This window comes from Cinclus cinclus, chromosome 11 (assembly GCF_963662255.1).
Source record: "Cinclus cinclus chromosome 11, bCinCin1.1, whole genome shotgun sequence".
Lineage (NCBI taxonomy): Eukaryota > Metazoa > Chordata > Aves > Passeriformes > Cinclidae > Cinclus > Cinclus cinclus.
Genome location: NC_085056.1, coordinates 13,404,083 through 13,425,971, shown reverse-complemented (window position 1 = coordinate 13,425,971; position 21,889 = coordinate 13,404,083). Strand labels below are relative to the sequence as shown.

General features: G+C 40.2%; 1 protein-coding gene across 2 annotated transcripts in view; it reads left to right on the top strand.

The window, feature by feature from the left end:
- Positions 1 to 6,053: 6,053 nt before the first annotated feature.
- The window catches only part of LONP2 (lon peptidase 2, peroxisomal), a 38,537-nt gene continuing 22,701 nt past the window's right edge, over positions 6,054 to 21,889 (top strand). Inside the window, exons 1-8 of one of the 2 annotated variants that reach the window (XM_062499951.1) lie at positions 6,054 to 6,286; positions 7,173 to 7,407; positions 8,098 to 8,229; positions 9,522 to 9,644; positions 10,376 to 10,536; positions 10,740 to 10,834; positions 12,138 to 12,396; positions 18,001 to 18,142. In XM_062499951.1, coding sequence (XP_062355935.1) covers positions 6,054 to 6,286; positions 7,173 to 7,407; positions 8,098 to 8,229; positions 9,522 to 9,644; positions 10,376 to 10,536; positions 10,740 to 10,834; positions 12,138 to 12,396; positions 18,001 to 18,142 — 1,380 coding nt within the window. The remainder of the gene's footprint in view (positions 6,287 to 7,172; positions 7,408 to 8,097; positions 8,230 to 9,521; positions 9,645 to 10,375; positions 10,537 to 10,739; positions 10,835 to 12,137; positions 12,397 to 18,000; positions 18,143 to 21,889) is intronic. The other variant, XM_062499952.1, reaches the window with a different exon arrangement.

Genomic DNA, 21,889 nt, shown 5'->3' with positions numbered 1-21,889 from the left:
AATCAGAAAACAGCTATGTTTTATATACTTTAAAATATCTAAGAATCCTGTCTTTCTTTTCTCTGTATTTTTATTTACAGCAGTTTTTGGCAAGACTCCCAGGATTTTTTAAACTGGTAAGGTTTTTCAGTTTTTTATAATATGTACTGAAAATAAGTTTGTACACATGAAAGTTTTATGAAGACATGAGAGAGGCAATAGGTAAAAACAAATTCCCTATATCTGCCATGTTTTGTATTTTCTCTATCATGATATTCTACAAGAGGGCCAACAGGGGAAAAATGTAGAACTGTGGATGCTGTTGTGCTTAGCTAATACAGTAATTTCTATGAAAAATAAGGTGGGTTTAACTTAATTTATGTACATTAGAGGAATCAGCATGAAGTAGCAGTGTTGTTGCCAGGTACGCAATATGTTTGTGCTGCAGAGATTTCAGAATTTCAGACAATGAGGTCAGTGGTTACCTGACCTGATTTTCCACAACTATATTAGAGAGGAAATTGGTTCTAGTATATAATTTCCTGGAACATCCTCAGGGAGTACACAGTTATGATTACTCAGTGGCTTTAAATCAACGCAACGGCTGGAACAATATTTATAATATTTGGCAGCTTAAAAACATTTTTGAAGATGAAATGATGGATGGCATTTTGGCTAATGACTCCATTCACTTTGTATTGTGGTCAAAACTGGCACTGAAGGGTTGGGTGTCTGTGTAGCACAGCCCCTGCCAAATGGCAGAGTGCAGGTACGATAGCAAAGAATGAGAAGGATTATTTTGCTAATTCAGAGATAGGTAATTGCTTCTATTAACTTTAATTTTTAAGGGTTTCACCTCTGAACAACTGAATAACGTTGATAAAATTTGGTTGAATAATTGAAAGCAGAGTAGGTCATGGTTCATGTAGAGAATCATTTGAAAGGGATCAGGTAGAAAAACATCCTTGAATTGATTGACCTACAGTGTGCAGTTAATATCCTCTCAAACTGTTGGAAACACAGACGAGTAACTAAATTCAGACCAGGCAGTCTAGCCAGTTGCTAAGGAGAAAAAGCAAAACTCTGTTCATTCCCAAACTTTAATGTGCTTATATCTCTGGAATAATTCTAGGCCCTGTCCCAGTCTGTGTGGACTTCCTGTGAGGTCAAACCCTAAAATTACTTCAGAACATTTACGTGCATTTTTTAGGTGGCAGTCAGCAAATTTTATTTGAACAATGGGAAAGAAAATGCTCCCTTGGGTAAGAGGGACATAAAAATGTGATTCTGGAGCTCCTTCGAACTGTTGCTTCACTAAAATATTGATTACAATATTGAGTTTGACTTGGAAAAGTATTTCTTTCAATAAGCTGTGGCAAAAACTACACTATTTCCCACATTTCTCTTCTTTGGTGGCAATTATTTTCCACTTTATGGGGTTAAAAAACACAGGAGGGTTAGGCTTACAAAAGCTTACCAAATATATCTGATCCTCAAATGTAGCCTTTTCAGCTTTTTCGTTCAGTTGCATTATACTAAGGAAACGTAGTTTTATCTCTTACTAGCAGTTTTCTAAAAAGGCTGATTTGGCAGTATGCAGATTAAAGAGAAAAAAAAAAAAAAAAAAGATGTATTCCAGGTAGTGTGGTATTGTGTGCAGCAAAACTAAGTGTAAGTGAAATTCTCTTTCAGTTCCTTCAGCTGTATCCTCATCAGCACAGTTCTACTGATGGCATTTCTTTAATTTCCCATGGATGTTTTCTGTCCTTTAGAAGTTCCTCTGAATCCTTATTTTTTTGTGGTATGGGTATATCTGGCATGAAAATCATGTCTGGTTAGGCAAGGCAGGCAAGAACTCTGTCTGCCCTGTTCTATTCTAGCTCAAATTTCAAATTTTAACAGTAATTCTGAATTCCTTTTCCTGTGTACCTCCCCCTGTCCTTTCTTGGAGTTCGCTCATACTTTTGAATAAAAGATTAAGCCTTTAAGTTCATCTGCTCTGGTGAGGTCTGTTAGCACTTACTCCTAAAACACATTTTACAGTTGCCATAAAGAATCCTACACAGAGCTTCAGAAATGTCAGAAAGGTCTCTCACTTTGTTAGTCAGTGATGTGCTGCCAGCAGCTCCTGGTGTGTGTTCCATGTGCTATTCTTACATAACCAACTGGGAGCTTTTTAATCAATCAGGATCTGGGAAAAAAAATTCTTTTGTGTGAAGGAAGAATGATTGAGGATACAAATGATAGTAAAGACTATGTTAAAAAAACCCAGATTTTTAAATTTCCACTTCAACCTTACACAGAGAAGAAAAATTGGACATTAAAATAAATGTACTTTAAAATGCAGTTCAGTTATGCTTTTACATACTTTCAGTAGTCTTACATAAACCTCCTTCCTAATTATGGTATTTTAAAGATTTTTGAAGTATTTTAATGCAGGCCAAGATAGTAGGAAGCATCTGGGTTGGAAGAAAAATTATTGAGGAAAATAATCTAATGAATAGACAAGTTGGGAAATCCATCTGTGCACAGACCATGCATCCATATAATCTCTCACCTCAGAATACACAAAATGTATGTTTTATCATAACATGCATTGCAAAATCCTGACAGTTAATTCTTCATATTGCACGAGGTTTCTATATTCCTTATTGGATATCTCATATTACCTGATACATAGAAACAGACCTTGAGTCAATTCCAAGCATCTTCTCACAGCATCTTTAAGAAAAAGTGTTCTGTTGGATTTGGAGTCAGATTATGTAATTGTTAAGAGAGGCTTTAAAGTTTTCAAACAGTAGAGAGAGAATTTGAAAAGAAAATCTGATTTTTTTTTTTTTTGTCTTTGATTTACAGACATAGGAGTTGAGACTGGAGAGAAACAGTTCTTCAAGAACATCACTGCATCAAACAAGCTGTAAGTACAAAACAAAGCAGTGTGAGAAAGGGAAAGTCTGATGACAGACTGAGAATCTTGTTTTATAAAATAGCTGCAGAGGGCTTGAGAGCTTTAAAAAGTGCCAGTGAGGGGGCAGAAGAGAAGTGTGTGCACATCTTAGGAGAAAAGTACTGAGCTTTAATCTCAAACATATTAACCTCAAGTCTTCATTGTGAGGGGGCTTGATCTTGGTTTTTGGAAATACTGAGCTCTCTCAGTTTGTGTAAACAGGAGAAATAATGCAGAGGTGAGGGGAGAGGAAAATGTTGTATATGAGTTTTACAGGCATAAAATACAGTTACCTGTGAATTGCAATCCTTTTTAAAGAAATAGGTCTTGAGAAGATCATTATTGCAAAATCATTAGTATGATCTCCCAAGGAGCTCAGGAAGAGCATGGCTATCCTGTCAGTCTCTGGAGCACATGAAATGAATACCACTACTTACATGCTTAACTGGGACCTAAAACAGTGCCCAGCTGTTCTAGCAACAAAAATTCAGTGGGGTCCAGTTGTTGTGCTAGTCCAATATCAGAGAGAGGAAGCAGGGGACTCTTGATTTATGAAGTGGGGAGCACTGCACTACACCATCTGGTAGAGTGGTCCCTGTCTTTACCCCATTGCACTGACACCCATCTCCTTCAGCCAGGCTCGTGCTGCACCCAGACCAAAGCAGGACAATCTGAGCTGTGTGAAGTGGGGCTGTAGCCAAAGAAACCTCACACTCGATTTCACTGGAAGGGAATATTGAATGGAAACACAAAGGGGGTATTACCCCTTTATGTAACATTTGCAAGACGAGTACTGGAGTTATAGGCTACCCACATTTTAAGGAGGATGAGGCTTTATTTAAAAAATGAGAAAGAGAAGCTCAAAGTTAAGCCATGACTCAACCATAGAGCACTGGTCAGTCACTGAGGAATTATTTTTATTATAGTAGGCAACTCTTCAATGTATTGGATACAACAGAAGCCAGTCTGTGGAAGCAGAGAGTGCAAGTAAAATTTGCAAGGTGCAAATTTTAACCAGGTAATCAAGTACTGAACAGTACCTCCATGGAGGTGGTAGATGCCCTCTTGCAGTCATTTATAACCAAAGTTGAATGCCTTTGAGATACAGTGTAAGTCAAAAACTATGGACTTGATGCAGAAGTTGCTGGTGAGAGTTAGAGGAGGTCAGACCATGTGGCAATTGTCCCTTTTTTTAATCTTCAATTCCCCAAGATCTGTTTGCATTTCAGCAAAATACAATTTGGGGGATCCAGTACTATTTAAACATAATCAGGATGTGACCCTGTAGTGTTGCTTGGTACACAGAGTAAAACACAGCCCTGGGTATTAAGAGTTGCTCAGGAGAAACAGAAAGGAATTTTAAAGGAATTATAATAATTGAGATTTTTTTATACAGCTCTAGAATAATTAAGAAACTATTGTCAATGACCACAGATACCAGTCATCTCTGAAGGAAATAAAAAATGGTTTTCTGCAGAATAAATATGGTGCCATTTCTAGATTATTTTAAATCAAAATACTCAAACTGAGAAAATTACTCAATAAATGTGATGAGCAAATATTTAACCTTTAGGTTTAGTTTGTGATCACATTCCAAACAAATACAGTTAGAGATACTTAAACATTTGTAAGTGTTCAACATGTTTACAGAGTAATTATATTTAACATTGGGAAATTCACAAAACACTTTCCACATGTGTTATGTGCCCTTTTATATTAATGTTTTCTAAATGTCATGTTGAATAGTATATTAAATTCCACCTGAAGTGGTAGCTTTAGAAGATATTTTTCTCAGCTGTAATAATTCCTGCATTTAAATATATTGTTGGTATTTCCATATATTCTATTACCTTGCATTTTCCAGTAAATCAACAGATGAAGGTTTCAATAAACCCCATGGTTAAGCAAGGCTTTTACTGCAGCTATCCTTTTGCGTTTCAAATTGTCAGTTTGTTGCTGCTGTGATTTCCCCTCTGTACAGAATTACCTTTGTTCAACAAGATCGTGCAAGTCAGTGATTAACAAGAGATTGGCTAATGTAGTTCACTGCATTATGCAATTTTGAAATCGCACCTCATTTCACCAATGGGGAAGTAAAAAGGAAAGTTTCTAAACCCCACTTTTTCGTCTGATCTCTCTGTAGGGCCTCAGTGCTTGGAGCCCTTTCAGCCGGGCAGGCTGTTTTGGCTCGCTGTCCTACTGAGCTGGTGCCTCGAGGGCTGCTGAACATCACTATGGAAGTGGAATTCCCAGGCAGCCAGGCTGGGAACGGGGAGTACCAGATGGGCTTTGCTTCTCGGGGCCCCGCAGGGAGATGCCGGCTCCTGCACCTCCTCCCTCCGCTTTGGGGCCCCCAGGAAGGAGCACGTGGAAGGGCTCACCTGTCCTCACCTGCGCTCCCTCAACAGGAGGAACAACTGCTTCCCATGGAGACAGGCAGAGCCCTGGAACCGCTGCCCAGGGAGGGCGTGGGGGCTCCTTCTCCGCAGACCTTTCAAACCCCGCTGGTCGCGTTCCCGTGTCACCTGTGGCAGGTGACCCTGCCTTGGCAGGGGTGGCACTGGCTGATCTCCAGAGCTCCTTCCAACCCGAACGATTCTGGGACTCTGAAACAGGACGCTGAGCCTTTCCACCCGGAGCACGGATGCAGGAGAGCAGATTTGTGTAAAAACCAACAAAAAAAGGGATTTCACCTCGTAGCCGTCCCATTTAACAGACGGTTTGTTGGAGCCTTGGCGCTGGTTCACAGCTCACGGCCCGCACCCATTGCCAGTGCCAGCCTGACACCTGCCGGCGGCCAGCGGCCTTGGGGGGACTGACGGGGAACCGGTCCGGCTCGGTGTTTGCAAGGAGACCGGAGCCGAGAGGCCCCGGGAGCGGCAGTAGGGGCCGTAGGGGCAGTAGGGGCAGCGGGACCGGTTCGGGAGCGGTTCGGGACCGACCGGGGCCGGGCCCGGGCCGGGGGCAGCGCGGCCACCGCCGCCAGGGGGCGCAGCGGGCGGGGCGCGAGAGCCCGGTCCCTGCCGGTGCCCGTAGGGGGCGGGGCCGTGGCGCGTGAGGGGCCGGGCTGCCATGGCGGCGGGGCCGGCGTGAGGGACGCGGGGCAGGGCGGGGGTCACGGGCAGCCATGGCGGCGGGCAGCGCTATCCAGATCCCAACCCGGCTGCCGCTGCTGCTCACACACGAGAGCGTGCTGCTGCCCGGCTCCACCATGCGCACCAGCGTGGACTCGCCGCGCAACATGCAGCTCGTGCGCAGCCGTCTGCTGAAGGGCACCTCGCTGCGGAGCACCATCATCGGTGTCATCCCCAACACCAGCGACCCCACCTCCGACTGCGACGATCTGCCCAACCTGCACAGGTGCGGCTCGGCCCGGCTCTCCCTGCCCCGGCTCTCCTTGCCCCGGCTCTCCCTGCCGCCCTCGCGGGCCTGGGGCCCCCCGAGCCCGGCCCGGCGTCCCCGGCCGGGGCTCCCCGCGGTCACCCCGGGGGCCGCCCGGCTCCGCCGCCCCCGGGAAGCGCCTCTGCCCTCCGGGAAACCAGGTCGCACCACCGGCCAAGCGGGAGAGGTGCCGGAGACGGGCTGGCCGGAGGGAGGGTTTGAGAAGAGGCTAAGGTGGACGAACAAAGTAAGACGAAAGAAAGCAGGTCGCAGCTGTTAGCCATAGTATTTTTCGCCTAACAGGTAACACGGGTATTGACTTAGTTCACATAAGATGAAAACAAATTCTGTCTGGTGAAGCTAACATAATGTAACCCTTACTCTCTGAACTTTATCGTATCGGTGGACTTAGCAAGACGTTGCTAGAAAATAATTTCTGTTGTACATCTGCTTACATAGGTACGGTGGTCTAAAACATAGATTCGGTAGGAGGCTGGGAATCTCAGTGAGGAACTGTCATTTACCAACACTCCCGTTTCCCAGTGCATATTGCCTAAGCAGAAATGTCACTGTGCCTGTCCACAGCCAGGTCCATTATTATTAAGAAATTACGTATGTTTCTAAGTTGAATGACTGTATTACAGTACCTTACTTAGTTTTTCTGTTAACTCATTTGTGTTCAGGTTTTGGGGTTTGGTTTTGTAATCTCTGTTACAAAGGGAATTGGATCATTTGATTTAATTTCGTGATAGGAACTATGACCCAGCAGGATCTTGCGACCTACAGCTTGATTGCTCCTTATAAGGAGCACACAAAATGTTCTATGGAAGGTGACAGATAATAGAAGGATTTAATCTGTTTTTAGGATTGGCACTGCTGCCTTGGCAGTTCAGGTGGTTGGTAGCAACTGGCCCAAGCCCCATTACACGTTGCTGGTGACAGGCCTCTGCCGATTCCAGATCCTGCAGCTGCTGAAGGAGAAGCCCTATCCTGTTGCTGAAGTCCAGCAGTTAGATCGACTTGAGCAGTTCACTAATGGCCATAAATCTGAGGAGGAGCTTGGAGAGCTGTCAGAACAATTTTACAAGTATGCAGTACAGGTAATTTGTTCTATTCTTGTGTGTCACCTTACTTGTGAGTACACTTAGGCTCTTTGTTTGTTTTCTATCTGCCCTTCTGTTTCTTCAGTTCCTATGTTTTTCAGCTACTAGTAGAGCTTCGGTATTTCTGCTGCAAAATAATTATTACTGTTACAGCTTGAGTTTTCTGTGCCAAGATTCAGGGCATCTACACCGCTCATTGCAGCTGAGTCTTGTGCAGCTGCTTGTGTTGGTGCTAAGCTGGTGTTTCATATATAGCAATACTATAAATACATTCTAGTAAAAGAATTAATTATTTTTTCAGGAACTTTACAGGTATATAAAAAAATGTATATATAGAATAGGAACTTAATGAAGTGGAATTTAAAGGATGCATTGAAAAAGAGTCATGGGGAAGTTTTTAATCTGGGTATGTGGGGGAAATAGGAGACATATGTTTGAAAACAGTGCTGCAAACAATAATGATACTTTTGAACTTCTCAGACAAGCAGAAGGCTCAAAGTCTCGGTGCTCTACGCTGAGCTAGTGCTTCATCTGTGAACTTCTGGTCAATTTATTTCAGTAGCTTTTTGGCAAACTACCTAGACATGCTTCACACTGAAAGGCACAATCCTGTTTGGATCAGAGAGCCACTGAGATAATTCCAGAACAAACACAGTGGCCATTGGCGTTTTTCCTTGTGTGTTGTAGCTGGTTGAGATGCTGGATATGTCAGTGCCTGCAGTGGCAAAGCTCCGGCGTCTCCTGGACAGTCTGCCCAGAGAAGCTCTGCCAGATATCTTGACCTCTATCATCCGAACAACCAACCAAGAGAAGCTGCAGGTATTGTGTTCTTCAGAGGTTTTAGTTGTAGTTGGTGTTGCTATCTTTTTAAAGTCAGCCACTTTTAGGTAATTTTGGAATTGCTTACTCTTGTGACTGTACAGTGATAACATTATGCCAGCAGGGATTTGTGTTACTACTGAGCGTGAGTGCTTGCAGAATGGTTTGATGGTGTTGTTTAAAGTGTTTATATATGCATATGGCAGAACTCGCCCTGGGTCTAGTTGGGAAATCTTGGAAATGGTTCATTTTATTAAACAACAGGTGGAGCATTGACTTCCCGAAGTGAAGAAGATAAATCTTTCTTCAGATTGTGTTGAAACTTCGCTTAGTTGTCCCAGCTGACTGATCATTATACATATCCTAATACTAATAACTTGATGATTAAAATATTTTAGTGTTGGAATTAAATATGTTTAAAAGCACCTTGAAGTCTGGGTTTCTTTAACCACTGAGACAGTCATATGACTGTCATATGTCAAAGTAAATCTGCAAAAATGATCTTTATGGCTTGGTGCTTATTTGTCTGATTTCTGTTTTGCTAGCTGTGTTTTGGAAGTTGTTCCTTTTCTTCTCTAAATGCTTATGTTAAACCTGGAACTGAAAGTGTGTTGGGTTCTTCCAAAGCACCACAAGTAAAAATTAATGCAGTAATTTGAAGGGAAGGTGTGTACTGTAGCTGAATATTCTGCTGGAGGAAGGTATATTAGTTATTAATGTGTAACTTTTTTATTATTTGAAGCTCTATAAAAAAGAACAGCTAGTGGAAGCTGTGGAAACACAGAGGAGCATAATTCTACTCATTTCCACATATTAACTTAATATGAAAATGGAATTGTGTGCAAAATATTAAAAAGACAAAATAAACAAAAAAAAAGCCTGAACAAAACCCGTAAGGCACAAGGTGATTTTTTTCCCCCTCTAGAGTTCCCAAGGAGATGATGCTGTAACTTTCTTAACAGGGACATCTCTTTCCTGAGGCCCAGTAATTGAAAAATAGAACATTGATAGAAGTTTGCCATGGAAAATGCAGCTGAACTATTAAGATGCTTTAAAACTAGACAGGATAAGATAATTTTCTCAAGTTTGAAGTGCTTCGTAGCTCAGGCATCCAGACCCTTGAGGCTAGATTTTTTGCACTGTATTCTCCTTGCTTTTCTTGCTCCCTGTTTTCCTAAATCCATATATTCTATTCCTCTGGTCAAAAGACAGTAGCAGTACGTCCCTGTTTCCTTCCCCCAGAGCAAGGATTCATCATTGTGAACTTGTTGCTTACAACTCCTTGCTCTTAGATTTTAGATGCTGTTAGGCTGGAAGAACGGTTCAAGATGACCATACCATTGCTTGTTAGACAGATTGAAGGCCTGAAGCTGCTTCAGAAAACAAGAAAGTCCAAACAGGATGATGATAAAAGGGTATGGAGCTTTAACTTTTGAACACTTAAACATTCTAAATAAGTACTAAGATGCACTTTTTAAACAGGCTAATGAATGCATTACCTTAATCTGAACATTTTTAATGTGTAGTCGTATTATGTGATTTTAATTTTTTTAAATTTAATTTTTATTTTAATCTGAGCACTTTGTGACATTAAGTGAATAATCAGATTCCTCTGAAGAGTTAGTTCATGTGCATGGTATGCACACAGTGAGTTCTGGCCTGTGCAGTGAAAGGTCTGTCTTTTACAGATGAGTGTCAGCTTTTGAACTACAGATAAAGAATGGGTGTTGTAAAATAGAGCTTCTTCACTTTTGCTGCATCTAACTGCACTTATATAGTTTAGTAACTGGGAAGTCATTGGGAAATGGAAAAAGATGAGAGATTTACCCATTTTGTAAAGATTAAGTTTCTTCTGCTTAATACAATGGGCTGCAGTGCTTGAAATATCACAAATAGCTCCTTTCAGTTTTGTTCTTGTTTTGTGGTGTTTGCTAGTTTAGGGCATATGATGAATTCACTTAGGAAATACATGAAGAACTGTAACTTTTTAAAGTAGCACCAGTAACACTTTTGAAGATAATTTCTGGAGTTCTGACTTCTGTGCACCTTACCTGTTTTTGCCATGATTTTCATTCAAAGCCAAAGTACACAGCCTATTTAAAAACCAAGACCTGGTGCAATTCTGTGGCCTGTTTCCATTGCACAGGTTGTAGCTATTCGTCCTAATAGAAGAATCAGTCATGGAAGCATTACAGAAGATGAGGAGGAAGAAGAAGATCATGATGATGTTGTCGTGCTAGAAAAAAAGATTAGAACATCCAGTATGTCAGAACAAGCTCTTAAAGTTTGTCTTAAAGAAATAAAAAGGTAGGAGGCTTTTAAATGGTGGTTTCTTTTAAAATTTAAAACAAATCTTGCAGACCTTTTCCTGTTTGATGTATGTTTGTGTTGGTTGTGGTTTTGAAATTATTTTAAACCTCAGACAGCAATCACTGCCTTGTGGTGCGGTAGAGGCTTCCTTTGCATTTAATTTCTGGTTGGCATTTTGAATTCTCTACTTATATTTCCAGATTAAAGAAGATGCCTCAGTCAATGCCAGAATATGCTTTGACAAGAAATTACTTGGAACTGATGGTAGAATTGCCATGGAACAAGAGTACAAAAGGTAGACCCTTCTTCTCTTAGTGGTGATTCTCTTGCACAAACATTTTAGGACAAGTAACTATCATGTAAACACGGTGAACTAGTTCTGTCGTGTAAAAATATTGTTGATAAGTTACTGTAAGCCAGGTAAACCATTAGACTTCAGTGAGAGCTGTACACTGAATAGCCTGTGTAGCTCAGTTGTACATCTAAGAATGTAGATTTTAAAAGTATTAAGAATAGTTTCATTTAAAAATGAAGGTGTTATTAATTACAGCTTGTGCCAGTATGTATAAAAAATAATAAAGAAATGAGCATCTAATTATTTTTTATACGTCAGCCAAAAACCCTTTTGGAGATTTCTGTAACTTTGGTCTTTCTGGAGAAGATTTAGGTTTATCTTAAGCAAGTACGGTAAGAAATAAAAGGATTACAAAGCACAATTTTAATTAATTTTAATAATTATTACTTGGGGTGCAGTAGAAAAACTGAGTCCATGTCTGCTTCGTACTATAGATTTTGGACTTGTGAGTAAGAGGTCACCCTCTACTGTTAATCTTGCACACAGATACAGTGTGCAAAAATGGAGAGTGAGAGAAGAGTAGGAAACCAAACACAACCAACAGCCATCTCCTACTGACCAACATGAGCAGGTTAAGTGGGCAAAAGGACTTTGCACAAGGTGGACTTAGCACTCCTGCATGTCCATCCTTCTGTTGGTATTTGTAGTGATGAACTGTTGCTGGTTTGAAATAGAGCCCTGGCTGTTTTACAGATCTTCTTGTAAATATTTTCTTTAATCATTAAATTGTAAAAAGATCTGCCTACATGTACTTTGCAGTATTATTCAAAGAATCCCCAAATGAGTAAAATGTTTGTTGACAATCATGTCCTAGCAGAATGTTTTTTTTTGGTGGAAGTTACTCTTTGATCTTCTAAAATTATGCTGTGTCACGTGAAGTTTGGTGTTTTTACATTAAACAAAGTTTGTGAGTGTGACCCATGTGATTGCTGTTTTGAACTCTGTAGCTACAGTGAATAAAAACACACATGAATATAGAAATAGAAAATCATAATTATTTTAGCCTTGGATGTCATTATCAGTACTGTGTCATTTTCAGTACTGTAATCTGTCTAACTTAGGTCTAATTTCCTTATTAAAGAAAGAAATTAAAGAAGAACTTTAATACGTTTGCTTTTGAAAAGCACTGTCTGAAATACGTATGTGAGTTGGGGGATTGCCCTGAGGAAGGTGTCTGTTTCTGCTGTGGGATGAATTGGTTCTGTTCTTAAGGTAAATGTGCTGATCTCTGTGCTGTTGTCAGATCGCCTGGAAATCCGTGCAGCTCGGATCGTGTTGGATAACGACCATTATGCCATGGAAAAGTTGAAGAAGAGAGTTTTGGAGTACTTGGCTGTGCGACAGCTGAAAAACAACCTCAAGGGACCCATTCTTTGTTTCGTGGGGCCCCCAGGAGTTGGTAAAACCAGTGTTGGAAGATCAATTGCAAAGACTTTGGGTCGAGAATTCCACAGAATTGCTTTAGGAGGGGTCTGTGATCAGTCTGATATTCGAGGCCACAGGTAATTACTTCTTTTTCTAATTGTATTTTTTTCTCTGCAGAATATATTGATTGTTTTCACTGTTCAGAAGTGAAAATTTTCAGAGATATTTTGCTTCTATGAAACAATGGTAGGTATTTATAGATTTTCCTTGGTATTCAGTGGTGTTACTTGGGAGAGAATTTTAATGGGAAAGGATGTTTAGTGCTGTGGTACAACCTTTATTCTTTCCTTCTGCTGCTTCCCTTTATTGTCATAGGGAATGGATTTTGTCTTCAGTGATTTTATCACTTTGAAGTAAAATTCTTTAGAAAGTTTAATGCAAATTCTTGATTTTTCTACTTTTTAAGAGGGATGTAAAGATTTAATTATCCAGTATAACCTATGGTAGCATTGCATTCCTTCACAATTATGTCTGCTGCTAAAAGATGAGGAGAAAATTGGAGTGATAAGTGAAAATTGCTAGAGGATAGCAGTGCACTTGTTTTTGCACTGTTTTCCTGTTTCAGAAGGAGATTCATGCAAGAACACCTAAGCTGGCAGGTTCAAAGGAAATTTTTTGGATTACGTTCCTTAGGACTGTTACTGATGTTGGGCTCTTTATGTATCTACTACTTAGTCTTTTAAATTCCTAGGAGTCCATTCCTGAATCCTTGCAACTGGAAGCAGAATGAATGGGCAATAGAGATAGGTAAAAGCCAAGCATCAGTGCAGCATTTTTGTTTCCGTTACACATCTTTTATGCTTCCTGCATGCAGTGTAGGAAGTCTGGAATAATTTATAATTTTAGTCATGTTTTCTTTTGAGTCATGTTTTTGAATAAAATTTCTCCTTACAATAGTAGGTGAATACTGTGACTTAAAGCTATCAGTTATTTTTTTGATGCCATCTAGCAGTTAATTTTGCCCAGTGGCTATGCAGCTACTCTCAGTAGACTACACCTAAAATAGAATGTCCTAAAAGCTACTTAAAATGTGACTCAACAACGTGTGCTATTCAAAGTGAAGCCACTAGAGGCTGTGGAATACTCAGCATTATGGAAGGCAGCTTTCCCAGAGCAGAGCAGGACAAAGTCCTTTGTAACAGCGCAGCCACATCTTGAACCTGACATTATAAACAAAAGTCAAACTTCCTCTTTTGAGCTTAGACCTCATAAAGAGTAAAGACAAGGAGAGTCATATGTGAGAGCCTCTAAAAAGCTTTTTAGGTCAGGTATTTGTGGCTGTCACACCTTTTTGAGAGCATTTTTAAGTTATTAATTCATGTTAGAGGCTAACCATTATAAATTTCTTATTAAAAAGTGTATTAAATTAGCCAATGGGAAGTACTTGCTAAGAGATTTATTTTTCACCAGCAAAGGAAAATGTAATCTAGAATTACCAAGAATATTATGTGGTTACTGTTTAACAAGCAAGTGTATAGTTTAAAAATGAACTTTAGAGCAGTTGGTACCAGGAGTCCTTTGTAGCCACCTGCTTTTTCCAGTTTTTTGTAGCTGAAATCAAACCCACCTGTTGCATATTGGATTTTAAATTCTGCTTTGGTTTGTTTTCCTTCTTCTCATAATAAGATTTAATCAGGTTGCAAGTACAGCTTTTCTGTAGAGTCTGTAATGTCCTTTGTGTGAGTAAATCCTTCAAATTACTCCCAGTCAGGTAAATCCATGTCGTGCATCTGGTAGCAGTCAGAGGGAGGAGGTCTAGAAGTGGAGGAGACACAGGCTGTTGCTTTCTGAGTTTTGCTGTTGAGCAGGCTGGTTTTCTAATATTGCACCTCAGAAGACATTGTTTTTCTCCTAAAAGCTCCTTATTAGGCTTTGGGGCTTAAGGATTCCATTAACATTGCAGGAGAACAGTACTGCATGTGCCTACTGATGTACTGAACATAGAGAAAAATGTACCAAATGTACTAGAGCATTCAAAAGGAACTGTTTCATGTTGGCTTGCAGTGCCTGAAATAGCATTCACTTGGGCCACTTCGGTGGAAGGTGCAGACTGGGAGATTGAGCAGATAAACCCTTGGAGAGCAGCAGGGTGGGGCGTGGTGTTTCAGTGACTGTGCTGTCCCTCCTGATGTGTAAATGTGGCAGCTGGAGCTGCCCAGGTTTGGCGGTTTCACTGGGGATCATGTGCCTGCACCTGGAGCTTGGGAATCCTTCACTGGCTGAGTGAAGAGTAGCATTGTTCTGCATTCCCAAAACGGAATCATCCTCTTGGTACAAAGCCAGAACTCCTTGATCAGACATCCTTCAGCTGTTGTCTGCATTTACCACTCATCTATACCATATGTGAAAGTATGCTGGTTTACATTTGTTGTTTACTTGTATTACAAAAAAAAAAAGAAAAAAAAAAAGAAAGAAAAATACCCACACACCAGTCTGAAAGATGACTTAAAACTTTTTTCCAAGAAGCTCACTGCTTTCAAAATCTTCTCAGTATTGATGTTTTGCATCACGCAGGAAGTGTATGATCTTCTCTGTTGTGTGCTTTTCTATTTCTGAAAAGGAAAGATGTAATTGTGCCATTTATTTGTAGTGATGCTGGTGAGGTAAGTGTGAAGCTGTTCTTTCTCACCTTCCTGTGAAGCACTCCTTCCTATATTACCACTGCTTTGAAGTTTGAAAAGCTTGGACAGTTCACTTCTGGCTTAGGCCTTTGCTGAAGGCTTGTTTAGGTGCACCATTTGAGGAGAGGTGGGATTCCTCACCAGGACAGCTGTGCTGGCAGAACTTCCCTGCACAGGCCTTGTTGCACCAGAAAAAAAACCCCAAACTGCAGGCAGCTTCACCCATGAGAAGAATGAGCTTTCTTAGACAAGTACAAAGCAGAGATAGATTTGTAAAGCCCTTGAGTGGATGCAACCTCTGGCCTTGCACAAAAAAATAATAATAAAAAAGGCTGTGATCTTGTGCAAGGATGTTCAGAAGCAGCGGTGTTTACTTTGTTTATCCTCTTCTACCCCTGCAGTTAAAAATTATTTATAACTATTTGTCTTGAGATCACTGTGAAGAAAGTGAGTCGTGTTTCTTTCAGTGATATTACCACTGCTTTAAGGGTACTGTTTCCTGGGCTGTCCCAGTTTACTTTGGGAGAACCAAAAAAGTTTGAATTTCCCAGCTGTTTTTCTTGCGTTTTCTAGGATACATAGTGCCTGATGGCATACTGTACAACTAGTGTTTTGTTTAAAGGTTTTTTTTCACTAATTTAAAACTGTATTAAAAGATTACTAAGTTGCAGACCTTCTCTGCCTGGAGCTCTCAAGGGGTTGGGTTTTTTTAAGTGTTGCTACACAAGTGAGATAAGGAAGAAACTTGCTCTGTGCTTCCTGTTTTGAGTGGGGAAAGCTGACTGTCCTCTGGGTTTAATCCAGGGAAATAAACAGCATCAAAAAATGAGCAAAGCAATGTAGGATATTGTTTTACCTCCTTTCAACCCTAGCAAAAATAATGAAATCAACATCACATTCAGTGATAATGTTCCTAAACAGTAGCATTTAGTTTCACATCTTACAAGGCATAGGTTAACAGCCAGACAGATAAATGGCCATATCTGCTTGTAGTTTTAATATACTCTGGCTGGTTTTACATGTAAATACCTGCAGGGCCTGCCTTACCAAGGATTCTTTTGTTGAGATGTGTTCCGTAATAACTTTGGAGATCTCAAGTATTTGAGTATTAGTATAATAAAATAGGTATTGGTCTGCCTCTGATAAATGAAGAGGTACTACAGATTTAGATTCTTGTATCTATTTGCCTTAATTTGGTTTATAAACCAGCCTCTTTCTTAAATCTCAATGGAACATGGATAGCTCAAATCTTTATAGGATTCAAAAGGACCAAGTAAAACTTTGTCTATCTAAAAACACAAAGATGCATTAAAAAAGTGTAATGTTTTTAAGCATGCACTTGAGAATAATGTAGCAAGCAAGAACAAAGAATGTTTGATGTTTACCTAATTATGTTACCATATTACTAGGATGAGCAAAATACTGAAACAGTTGGGCTGTATTGTCTCTGAAGCATATAAAATTATTCTCTAGTGCAGTGAGCACCTTGTAGTAAAAACAACCCAGAGAAGAATAAAATTGCCACCACCGAACAAAACCCAAAACCGCAAAAAGAAAAAAACCCAAACCCATAACTGAAAGAAACCCATATCTCCCCAAAAACAAAGAAATGCCCAAATTGCCACATTGATAAATTTATTTACACTGATAAGCGATTCACTTCTGTGAACTCCAGCTCTGATTCAGTCTCCTCATTTTGTGATTGCATTTTATAGAATGCTTTCCCTGTCTTGGCAAGGCTGTGGGTGTGCAGATGGAGGAGGAGGAGGAGGCAGGCTGGCTGTGTAATAGCTCCCCGTGCAGAGTCCTGATCTGTAATGAATGTTCCACAGGCCGCTCCCTTGCTGCAGATTAAGACTACACAAAAGCACTGAAGTGAGGAACTGTTGCCTGCTGGCTGCTTCAGTCTTTAGCAGCTGCCTCAGGAAGGTGGTAACAGGCAAACTGAATTTCTCTTGCATTGCTGCCTGTTTAGAAGATCTTAAAACCTTTTATTTTTCTCAGATCTGCAATTAAACACATTTACTGCAATTTGTTTCCTAGGTGGTTAAATGTTGCATGGAATTGACACCATTGCTGTTGTGGTTTGGGTTCTGCCTTTGTTGTTTTTTGGGTTTTTTTATATATTTTAAGCAATCTTTAGTAATTTTTGAAATTAGTCCTGTGGTATTTTTGGTTTCATCTTTGTAAATGTCATCCTGTTTATTTTGGATGGTAGTAAGATCATATGGCAAAGCAGGCCTGTTCTGCTTGTCTGCTTTGTGAGGGTCGTGAGCTAGATATTGTAATTCAGCACTTAATGGATCTCTTTCTTCTTAGAATTTCATGCTCTTAATTCTAGTATTTTGAGTAGTTATGGCACAAGCAGAAGAGAATGTGATAAATGCAGCAAACAAGGGTTATATACATCTGTAAAATGTAGTTGTGCTCCGTGTGTGTTGTGGAGAAAAGATTTTACTGATTTGCTGAACAAATTCAAACTTGTCATTTTTTTTGTTTCATTGCAGTGATCAGCTTTTTATTTTATATTGAAATGACAGTAAATAGTTATTTTTGGTGGGTGTTTGTTAAAGCATGCTGTTATGGGAGCATTGACAGTACAGCATAATTGGAATTTTGCTCTCTTTTGTAACATGCTGTGTGGACTCTGTTGTGATGGCAAAATCTCAGCATTGTAATTATGAAAATGTTTTTATTAATGAGGCTCCCAAATCTGCTTCTGCTTGTTCTTGCAGTACAAGGATGCTGGTTCTGGAAAATGTTAAGATGTCTACAAGCTGTAAAGTTGGATATGCTGTAATGCAAATTATTATCTTTGCAGACCAGCTAGTTTACCATGGAACTCAAATTTTCATCTGCTGCTGTAATTGCATGTATTAGCTCAGTTGTATATTCCATATTTTTATCAAGTATTCCACAAATTTTTGCAAAAAAGCAAGAATTGTTGCAGTGGTCCTTGTTCTTCTATTTTGCCTGGAGTTTCATTTGTGATATTTTGGATGTTGCTCCTCCTGCTCCCTGTGTCACCAGCCTGTTTCCAACATCCCCATTCCTTTCCAGGCGCACCTATGTGGGCAGCATGCCTGGCAGGATCATCAACGGGCTGAAGACTGTGGGGGTGAACAATCCCGTTTTCCTCTTGGATGAGGTGGATAAACTGGCAAAAAGCTTGCAAGGGGATCCTGCAGCAGCCTTGCTTGAGGTAAGAGGTGTGAAACTGCAAGCATTGTTTCATTTGGATTTTAAAAGAATTAAGCTGGACTTGGAAGGTTCACTGGACAAAAGAAGGCCTGACAGTGCTGGCTCTGTTATTCAAATACCAGCTGCTGAGTTCTGACATGGATGGGTTCCTGACAATTCCTTGGGCACAGTGCAGATGCTGTTGCATAGTGGCTAAGTAACGTATAAATCTCAGTGAGCTGTACTTGAACACAAGGATAGATTTTGGGGTGTTTTCTGTATTTAAAAAGTATTCAAGCCCTAAACATCACTTATGTGGGGGACTTCAAGACATTGATTTTTAATGATCGGATGTTGTTAGCTAAGAAAGAACTGTAGAGGATCTAGACAGTAACTACTTCTTCAAGTTTTCCCTTTCTTTCTTGGAACAACTTTAATATATTTTTGAAGCTCTTTATGGTACCAGTTTGTATTGGAGCTAAACAGTTTACCTAGTTGAATATGGACTAGCTGCATGTTCTTTGAGGAGCATTTATCTAATTAGCGTTGTAATTAACTTTCTGAACTTGGGTTTTTAATGTAAGTCACAGATTCCCACTCCTTGACTGATTATGGTATGATGAGTGTTTGGCTAATTATGGTGTGATGAGTGTTAGCTTTCCATGAGAGTCAGGTTTTCCATGAGTGTTTTTTTTCTGAACTTCTGGCACTCAGACTAATATGTGAGTGAATCTAATTTTGAGGCACATATTTCAGTTAGCACAAAGGTTTTAGAGTTGTCAAAGTTGATTTGCTTAAAGACACACCATTCTGGAGATACAGTTGAGGAGTTTGGTGAATGAGATACTGTTGGAATATTTTGTAAATCCCATCAAGTGCTGAGACATTATTAATTTGGTTAGTTGGGCTTTCAGGAGGCCAAAACTGGAGCGATCATGAGGAAGATTAATTGAGACCTGTGCGTTGCAAGCTTTGTGTATCATGTAGCAGGCAGCATTAAGCAGTTATCAGAACCTTCTTCCTAATTTCCATTTTCTGGAGTGTGACATGATACCTCAATACAACTCCTTCTTCCACTGATTTGTGTGTATTCAGTGCTTTTATTCGAGCAGTTTGCTGGAGGGAGGAAGGAGCATGTCCTTAGGTGTGGGGAAGAGACAAAGCATTGCCCTTCCCTGGGCAGAAGGTGGGGGCAATGTCCATCCTCCTGTGCCAGCACAGATGGCAAAGGGGAGAATGAGGGAGGGGATGGCACAGCAGGGCTGGGCCAGGCTGAAGTGTTGAGGCTGTCAGGGCAGATGCAGTACTAATGCACGTGATGTGATGGTTTTAGTACTGTGCATGCTTAGAGATTCCTTGTACTGCTGTCATGTTGCACTCTGCCTTCTCTTTTGTCTTCTCTCTGGCCCTAGGGACTGCCACGCTCCCAGTGTTGCAGCTGCACTGCTTCTGGCATGGTTCTGTGCCTGTTTCAGTCAAAAGGAGAGGCATTAGTAAAAGATAGCCACAGTTTTTGAGCTAGCCTGGCTCGCTTTCACAGAAGTGACTTAGGGCATGATGCTAGAAGCATCTCAGTTGTCAGACATGAGGTGTGGTGGTAGCTTTGGTAGGTGGGGATGAGAGTGGTTCTGGTAGTATTTGCCTACAGACTCATTCTAATGACTCTCTTGACTGACGGTGCTTAATGCAGTGATTTAAATATGAAAAATGCTACTTAAATTAAGGTGTCATGAGCTCATCTGGATGCTGTATGACATTCTGCAAATGAAGTGTCAATTGACTTTCTACAAACGTCATTATTTTCTTCCTGCTAGATAGTGGAAAATTACTGTTTTGACAAGGCCAATGAGTTCTTTGAAACTCAGTGTATGAACAGGCTGTGGTTTGAGAGCTCTGTTTTGATCTTTGCATGTTAACATGAACTAGTAGCAGTTTAAATGTGCTAGAAAATAGCATGGCTTCACTTCTTTAGCTTTAAAAAATGACAGTTAGGGTCCATACCTGTGCATTTCTCAAGTGTGTAGTACACTTTTTCTAGGGTGCGTGAAGGGCCTCAAAGTGCAAAGAAAACAAGTAGGGGAGTGTAATAAATACATTATTCCTTGTACTATTCCTCCGGGGGGATTTTATTTACACTTTGCTGAAAATGTAATGCTCTCTGAGTTTGCTGATGCCTCTCCTATCATTTGTCTTTTAGATACTTGAACTAAGCTGTCCTAGTTCTAGTCAACGCATGGGTAAAAATACCTGAAAATCAAATTATTCTATTTAGCTGGCTGTTGTTTGCTATGCAGACAAAATGATTTGAGATTTCTTAGAAAGAGTGTTCTAATTATAAATCTAGATCTGTGTATTGGTAGTTTTATTCAACCTTTCCTGGGTTTTAAGTTTTTTTTCATTCCCTGTCCTACAGTAGAGAACAACTGCAATTTTTTCTTGTGTCATTTATGAGGGCAAACAAATTTAATTAATACTTGTTTAAGTAGTTGTGTTTGAATTCTGGGTGCTTTATTGCTGCTTTGAGATGTTTCTTATTTTCCATCTTTTAAAACCACGATCTCAGTTACACTCTGCTATGCTCCTACCATGGATTTTTCCAGCTGAGGCTCATCAGGTTGGCTTCCCACTGCCTACCTGGGCTGCAGGGTTTATGCAAGACCTGCTAATTGCCCATTAGTTGCATCTGGAAAACTAATTGCTCTGTTAACCATAGCTAGGCTGCTCCCCTTCGATTGCTATATCCCTCTACTGCTGGCTAAACATCCTGAAGCAGGTGCTTTACCTCTTCTAATGGACAGCTCATGGCTGGACATAATAGCTTCATTTTCATCTGCTTCTCCTTTACGTGGTTGGAAAATCTATCTGGAGTGAGCAAAGGTGGCTTTGGAGGGCAAACAGTAGTCGGTGGTCACCTAACTGCTGCTTTTGCTATTCAGTGCTGCTTGTCTGGTAAGTGCCATCATTAAGTATTCCTTAATGTGTAGGTGTGTTAAATTCTTGTTGTCCACAACAGGGCATATTCAGGGAGAAGATTGCCATTCCTGTAATCTTGGGAGCAAAGCTTGGTGCTTTCTAATTGCTGGATGGTGTTTAGATCTAATGCTTGTGCAGAGCTGTTGCTTCAGCAAGACAGAATGTCTTCCTATTTCCAGTTACTGTTCATTAACAAAGGAATATTTTAGTCTAAATTTAGATGACCTCTGTTGAAAACAGAGGAAAACAGAAATGGATCCAAGTGCCTGATAGTGATTATTTGTATGCAGGGAAATTAGACCAGGAGCATAGCCAGGCAATTAAGTATTCATGGAATTTATTCTGGATTTTGTGGTAATAAAAAGCTGTTACAGAGAAGCTTTTGTATGCATGTGAGCTATCTGTCATAAATTAGCCAAGTTATTTTGTGCACTGGATGTTCTTTTTGTACTTCATATTTCTGTATTAGTTGAGTATCTTGGAAAACCTTTGAACTTGAACTTCAGTACAGATACCTAACTGAAGAGCAGTTCTATTTGCTTTGGAAAATCTGTTTGAAATACATAGGCAGGACATTGGTTTGTATCTTATTCTAAAACAAGTTGCCGCAACAAAGAATTGAGTCCAGAGGATCTCCAGCCATTGTAAAAAATCTCAGATAATTCACAGTTTTAGATATAATGCAAATTGGTTTGAATTACAATTTCCTTTATCTTTATTGGGTAGTATTTTTTGCATGTGAGTACAGCATCAATATTTTGTGTATCTTGTAAATAACATTCTAATCACCAGCTTG